The sequence below is a fragment of the Stegastes partitus genome, unplaced genomic scaffold, assembly GCF_000690725.1.
Source record: "Stegastes partitus isolate 25-593 unplaced genomic scaffold, Stegastes_partitus-1.0.2 Scaffold573, whole genome shotgun sequence".
Taxonomy (NCBI): Eukaryota; Metazoa; Chordata; class Actinopteri; family Pomacentridae; genus Stegastes; species Stegastes partitus.
Window position 1 is genome coordinate 28,825 of NW_007578304.1, and position 7,287 is coordinate 36,111.

At 48.1% G+C, this 7,287-nt stretch overlaps 1 protein-coding gene across 1 annotated transcript in view; it reads right to left on the reverse strand.

Annotated features, from left to right (window-relative positions):
* LOC103362405 (exocyst complex component 6B-like) overlaps positions 1-7,287 on the reverse strand; it is a 53,980-nt gene that overhangs the window by 25,995 nt on the left and 20,698 nt on the right. The window contains exons 7-8 of the mRNA XM_008288750.1: positions 4,801-4,974; positions 1,625-1,693 (exon numbers count right to left, since the gene is read on the reverse strand). Coding sequence (XP_008286972.1) covers positions 1,625-1,693; positions 4,801-4,974 — 243 coding nt within the window. The remainder of the gene's footprint in view (positions 1-1,624; positions 1,694-4,800; positions 4,975-7,287) is intronic.

The window sequence follows — 7,287 nt, forward strand, 5'->3', positions numbered from 1 at the left end:
TCCTAACCCTGGTCTAACCCTGGTCTAACCCTGGTCTAAACCTAGTCCTAACCCTGGTCTAAACCTAGTCCTAACCCTGGTCTAACCCTGGTCTAGCCTCTCTTCTCTCAGTAAACCTTACAGACGCTGCTCCCTCCATCACCCCAGCCCCTTTAGCCTTTCTCTAACCCCAGCCCTGCTCTCCTGCTCCTCCCTCCATCGCTCTTTGCCCGTTCACTTTCTCTTTCCGATCAGAGTTCATGCACTTCCTATCCCCCTGCCAGAAACCCCCCAGAGACGCTCACTCAGACACACAAACAGCAGGAACACTCGACCCTCTGGCCCGGTCACAACCCCCGCAGACACACTGAGTGTGCAGCTAACCGGGCCGAGCCGGTGCACGCCTCCACCACGTCGCTTTCATTCTCGCTGAGACGAGACACGCTTGTTCTCCCGGCGGACCGGCTGGAGTGAAGCCAGGCCCGAGCCGAGGCCTCGGGAGCAGAACCGAGCACTTCGCCGTGCTCCGACCCCGTGTCTGTTTACCCCGAGGGGAGGCGGGAGGCGGCGAGGAGTCAACAAGTCCCAATTACGACGGAGGTAGCCGGCTCCTTCATGATCTCTGGTCGGCTCTAATGTTTGGGCTCAACAGAACAAATGAACGGAGCAGGTGGCATCGATCTTCCTGAGTTATGACGCCGATGAAACGATGGCGGACTCATAGAAATGAAGCTGCTCCAACTGGATTACTGCTGTTTGGCTTTTTCACGTTTAGAAAAATGATGTTCAGGCACAAGAAAAGTTAAATTAAGAGTTCAGACGACTTTTAATCAAACTGTGTTCAGCCAACAGACGTCACAGAGCTCCAGGAATCAGCTGCTTCTCCACAATCAGAGGCTTTAATTACTGAACGACTGCAGCGTAAAGATTTCAGCTCATAACATCAGGTTGCTCCAAACAGTCTATCCATGTGATCCAAAGGGAATTATATGTGTGATAAACTTGACAAAGGTTTTATTGTAAGTTGATAAACTTCTAAAAACATTAAGGTGTTCCTGTTAAGATTTCCTTTGCTGGTTTTTGATCTCTCCATGTTTCTGTTTAAGTAAACGAATTCATCCATGCAGCTGATGAGATATTTACATCTTAAAAACAACAAAGTTTAAATTACACACAGTATGAAGCTGATGCAACGTCATCAAGTCGACTCAACTCATCAAGATAACGTTTAAAGCTTGAACTAATAACTTACATGTAGGCCATGCGGGTATTGAAGTGGTGAACGCTGGCTCACTGATTACTTGTGAGCACTTTGGGCTGAACTGAATCAACAAATGCACCAGTTGGCATCATGGTTCCCTACAACCTGCCACAGAAAGGCCTCCAGTCTGAACCAGTTACTGCACCGTGTCACCAATAACCGTGAATGTGATCAGCATTCGATTAATCGTGAAGTTAAACAATCGTAGGTTCAGCCTGGTGCTTGTGTTGAGCATGAAGTCACCTCATGAACAGGTAAACAGTGAGTGTGCATCAGTGCTTCTACACAGCATCACTCATGAGGGAGGAAGGGAGTCAAAGCCAGCTGTCTAGAGCTCACCTGGAGGACACAGAGGAGACAGAGACCACACAGAGCAGGACTCACCAGCACGGTGTAGATGTGGAGGCAGCGGTACACTGGAGAGAAGTCCACCAGGTCCTGAGCTCCTGGAACCTGCACAGATCAGACCAGGTGTGAACAGCAGCACATCATCATCTTTACTTCACAGGTTGTAGCCACAGCTGATCCCATAAATGAAGCAGTGAGAGCCCAGACAGGAGAAATAATTCATTCTGTTTGTGAAACACAAGAAGAACACGTGGAGATAAAAGTTTGTTCTCTTCTAGAATCAGAAAAATATTTTTAAAAATCATTTTCATCTCTGAAAATATTCAATTTCCTCCAACTTTATGCCCCAAAAGGTTTCCTTTCAGAAGACGAGTGGAGGCAGAGGGGACCCAGTCTCCTCTGATCGGTGGAGACTCTCCTGCCAGACTGACCTCTGGAGTCCTTTCAGACGTCAGATACACAACACTGGAGCGTTTATGGATCTGTTGAAGCCACAACAAGGCACCTTCAATGTTTCTCACAGTTTCATTAAGACATACGGACCACAGTGAGGGAGAAAACCACCAGAACATCCCATCACATACAATCATCATCATACACCAGCACACCATCTGATCTACCAGCAGGATCCAAACAACTGACTTTATGTCTGATTTCCTAAACACTGGGAGCCTGAACTGATAAACCTTGGTCACATCCATGATGTACATCTGTAGGTAAACTCCAGGAACAGGATCCTAGTTTATGTGTCTAACTCCACGCCTGAGCTCTGCTTGGAGGTCATGAACCTCCTCAGAGTCTCTGTCATGGTCCCGTTGCTGCTAAACTCCCACAATGCTCTCTGTAGTCTGAGTGACGCCTCCTCTGGTCTCTGCAGGATTACACAGTGAGAGGCTCCCCCTGGTGGAACAACCAGGTACTGCAGCTGGTCTACGGTACATGAGGTGTGTGTCATCTTATAAGTGACTTGGATCAGAAGCCAAAAAACACAAAAACCTTGATTGGGACACCCCAGTTTTTAGACAAAGCGAGGAAGGAGCGGCAGCATGACTGTTTCAGCGTCTTCTCCTCTGACCGTCCAGGCATCCCTCACTGACCGGCTTCCTCCCTGCCCACATCCTCTGTCCTTCACAGAACAACACGGTGGCAGTTTACCCGGTGTCACAAAGAGACGCAGTGAAAAACCATGTGCCCTCCTGCCCTCTGGAAAGTTTTCTGTCTGTAAAAGTCACTGGAGGCGCAGCACAATGCCAGCTTTGATGTGACCGCACACAAACACGGCGAGAAGGTGAGAAAGCGGAGCTGAGACCAACGGGTAGGTGTAGGACAGGGCTTAAAGGAGGGAATGGAAAGTACAGAATGAGAAAAGAGAGGAAATAATAATGATTATTATTATTGTGAGAAGGACAGGAAAGCAAAGGACAAAGCAGGACAGGAGGAAGAGGACTGAAGCACTGAGGGTCAGGAAATAGAAGAGCAGAGAGACATACAGGAACGCAGGAGGACGACTGTAAACGAAGGGATGGCGTGAGGAGACGGGACGCCGGCCGTTGGCATCTTCGCAGCCATCGGCGCCAGCGTGGTCGTAACCCTGGCGACCGCGGGGTCAGGCCTTTGTTCGAGCCAAGGTCTTCCCGTGAAGAAGGTTGAGTCCAGTTTACAGGACGTAAATAAGCCGAAGGGACCTTAAAACAGAATGGCAGCGCGGGGTGACAAGTTCAGCTCCATTCTCTTCCACTTCATTGTGCTGCTGGGCTTTCCTTGAGTGAGAACAAAAAGGAACTTTGATCCCGCGAGGGATGATTTCAAGAGTTCAGTGTCAAAACGCTTTGTGTCCATTCCACAGTAATGACACCGCTTCCACAAGTTCATCACAGGAACTTTTCCTCCAAAGACAATCACACGAGGGTCACTCTCCAAAGTCAGCCCAAAGTCAGCCGGTCACTGCTGACCTGCTCACAGGCTACACTTCATCCACAATCACTGTCTTTGAGTTACTGGAACAATGAGCAGATCCTACTGATGTTAGAGCCTCAGACGTTGGTGGAATGTGACCACAGACTGGATTCTAGCAGAATTATACACTGATAGGGACTTTCTGGGATCAACACCAGCCTGGGTTGGTAGATTTTGGGCTTTCTTTCCTCTTCAAGGTCCAGTAATTCAGCATGATTGTCACTTTAGACGGTTCTGAGTCATTTAGGAGCTGCACATCAAAGTAATGTTGGACAAACTTAATGGATTGTGAGCAATCTTTGGTGTCATTTTAGTCAAATGGACTAATTTTTGGACAAATTTCAAGTAATTTTGGACCATGTTGAGCCTCTGTGGAGCAGCTCCAGGTAATGATGGATGTACTTCAGTCTTCTGATCAAAGCTGACTTATTTTGGACACACTTCAGTTATTTCAGGTAATTTCGGACAATTTTGAGTTTAAATAACTAAAACCTGGAACCTTGTCTGGTCCAACTTCACCACATCAGGTCCTACTGATGCTAGAGCCTCAACAGGTGGTGAAATGTGAGACTGGGTTCTAGTAGAAACGTTCTAAACTAGGAACTTTCTGGGATCAAAACCAGCCTGGATTGAAAATGTTTGACATCTTCTTCTTTTTCGAGGGCCAGTAATAAAAACGTGTCCTCTGCTGGACCCAGTCAATCATCTGATCTGTCTGTGTCCTCACCAGATAACTAACAGGCCTGAGACGGTGGAGCAACACTGCCATCTGAACTGGCACCGACTGGCCCGTCTCAGACGCCTCTGAACCCGTCCTCTGTGGTCCAACGCTGGCTAACAGCAGAGACCATCAGTGATGGGCGACTCTTCAGGAGGACGTTAGCACAGTAACCACAGAGGGTTTGAAAACATGAGCCACCATCACGCAGCTGTGTTTCTGGCTGCCAGACCAGAGTTGAGTAAAAAGTTGAAGCAGAGCTGTCAGAGTGGACCGCTACGCAGCCACACCAGACCCGTGGTGCAGCTGGACCGCTCCACATGTCCGCTGGTGTCTGACTCCAGCACTGCATTAGACCTGATGATCAGACACGTGATCATCAGGTCCAGGCAGCGCGTTGTACCAGCCGTATACTGATGTGTTTATATGCAGGAACACGAAACCTTGTGACGTCAGTGTGCTTCAGGACTCTCGTGTGTGTGTGTGTGTGTGTGTGTGTGTGTGTGTGTGTGTGTGCGCGCTGACTGCAGCTTCTCACTTCGTCCTCGTCCTCTTCGTCCACATCCAGAATACCAGAGTCCTGTTCCGACACCGGGCTGCCACCCGGACCCTCGCTCTCCGTTCCCGCCGCCGCCTCCCGTCTGCTGCGTCGGCCAATCAGAGCCCTCGGCTGCGTGGAGACGGAGCTGTCCAATGAGCGCTGCAGCTGGGCCTGAAGCACAAAACAGAGAAACACATCAGAACAATCATCTAACTCATATTTGTGTGGCAGGCTGGAGGCCTCTCCTCTCCTCCAACCTGCAGCTTCTATTCCAGCTACTTCCTACATTTCCCAGAAGCCTTTCCACGCACAAGAGACGGAGGAACTTGATGCATTTAGCTCTTGGCTCGACTTCACAGCAAAACAGTGGAAGCTCTTTGATTCTGAGGGTCTGACACCAAAACCAGATGTGAGCTGATTTCACTGATACACCGTCAGACTCCGCCGAGACACAGAAACAAAACACAGCAGAACACAATGGGGACTCAGGACCAGCGTGGAAACAAAGGGTTAATCCCACACCACTGTTCACCGTTTTTAGGACAGTTTGGGGAAAAGCTCAGGGTTTGCGGACGGTGTTATGAGGTCACCTCTGAGCCGCTCCTGGTCCCATGAAAACATCCTTGGAAATGACCTATAAAAGTGATTTACCAAAGCAGCTAAGAATACAAGTCAGGAAGGGAAGAGCAGGAAGGATGAAGAGTCAATGAAACCCAAAACAAAGCACATAAAATTAGTGCTGAGACAGAGACAGCTCCTGTGTTTGATCTGTGTTTACCTCAGAAGCCCACCGACGCCTTTCAACGTTATCAGTTCAATGCAATGGACAGAATTACACCATTTATCAGGCTGAAGCTGAGAAAACTGAACAAAAACATCAGACACACATATCATGTGAGACCCACAGGTCCATGAGAGAATAAAACACATCTGGGTCTAAAACTGTGAAGTTTTATCAAACTTGCACTGGCACCAGATTCTGTGATCTGATGGATAAAATAAAGGCTGCTCGGCTCTCGTCTGTATGTTTTTCTGGTCAGACACTCGTACAGCTTCTTGTTGGTGATGCTTTGAGTCATGAAGAACGTCACCAGACTCTGAAGGCTGAGAGGAAAGTTCTGGGTTTCTTCACCCACATTCCAAACAGAACAAAACGGAGAGCGGTTCAGAGGAAGTAGGTCCGATTCTGTCTACGAAACATTGGTTTTAACTCTGAACCCCCAAACAGCAGGTTGGAAAGGCATACTGTAGAAACAGAAGGAGCTGCCGTATTTCCAACAGTCCCTGAACCCATCATGCCTGATGTGCAATGCTGTCTGAGACATCAGCCCAATGTCAGCTTAAGATCAGAATATTTCATCTAAAGAGCAGCGAGGAGAATCCAACCTGCAACATGTTCTGAGTCAAAGCTCTACAACTTTAATCCAGATATGTGGTTCTGTTTCCCTCTCTTAATAAGAAATGGGAAGGTTCTGCTCAGAACAATGCGAGCGGTGCTGTAATATCTGATTCCTGTCCGGGGACTATGATGGGAAATGATTCCTCCCTCTGTGGCAGCGGTGGATAAGGAATACTAAAAATAAAAATGATAAAAAACAGGAAGTTTTGGGGTGAAACTAATGGAGGCTTGTCTCCAAAACAAATGCAAACAGAGCAGAGATGGTGGAGGCTTCGCTGGGATCCAACATGGAGGACACTTCACTCCGTTTGTTGGCCATTAACTCTTTGAGCTCTGTTCTCACGCCAAAACTCTTCTGTGGGAAAACCCACTGAGATGTGAGTGCATCTTTCCATCCACACCCAGATCCGCCTCGGCTCCTTTAGAACGTCTACGTGGACGTTTCCTCCGGCCGCTGCCGCCGCCGGCGGCACGTAGCCCGCCTCGCCGCCTAAATCTGTCGCCATCGAATGCGTCAAGCCTCGACCTGAGCCGCTGATGATAATGAGAAAAGCCGGTGTGCGTACGAGGGTGGATCGGCTACAGACCCGGAAGAGCACAAGATCAGTGGTGCTGGAGGAACACAATGCCATCTTTGATCTGATGCCCACAGACATGGAAGACACATGAGTCATAGAGGACAAACACAACCTGTGGAAAGTCTCAGTGCTCCACATGGAGGCCAGCGGGGACCAAACCGTGGCCTCTGATCAGGAGAAACAACAACAGAGGGTTTTCACAAGGTCAGTCACTTTCAAAACATAACAGAAAATCTGACCAAAACCATGCAAATTTGTCGAGAACAATTAGGGGAAAAAAAACGAAATGAAAAAAACTTGATGAAAACGATGGAAATAATTATATAAAACTCATAATTTCCACAATTACATAAACGTGTCCAAAATGACTTACAACTGGATCAATGAAATGAATCCAGAACTGATTAAAAAACGTACATTCATATTCAAAATGGATCAAAACGGGTCCGAACTGATTGTAAAACAGTCAAAATGCCCAAACAGGTCTGTGCCCTTGGACACAGACAT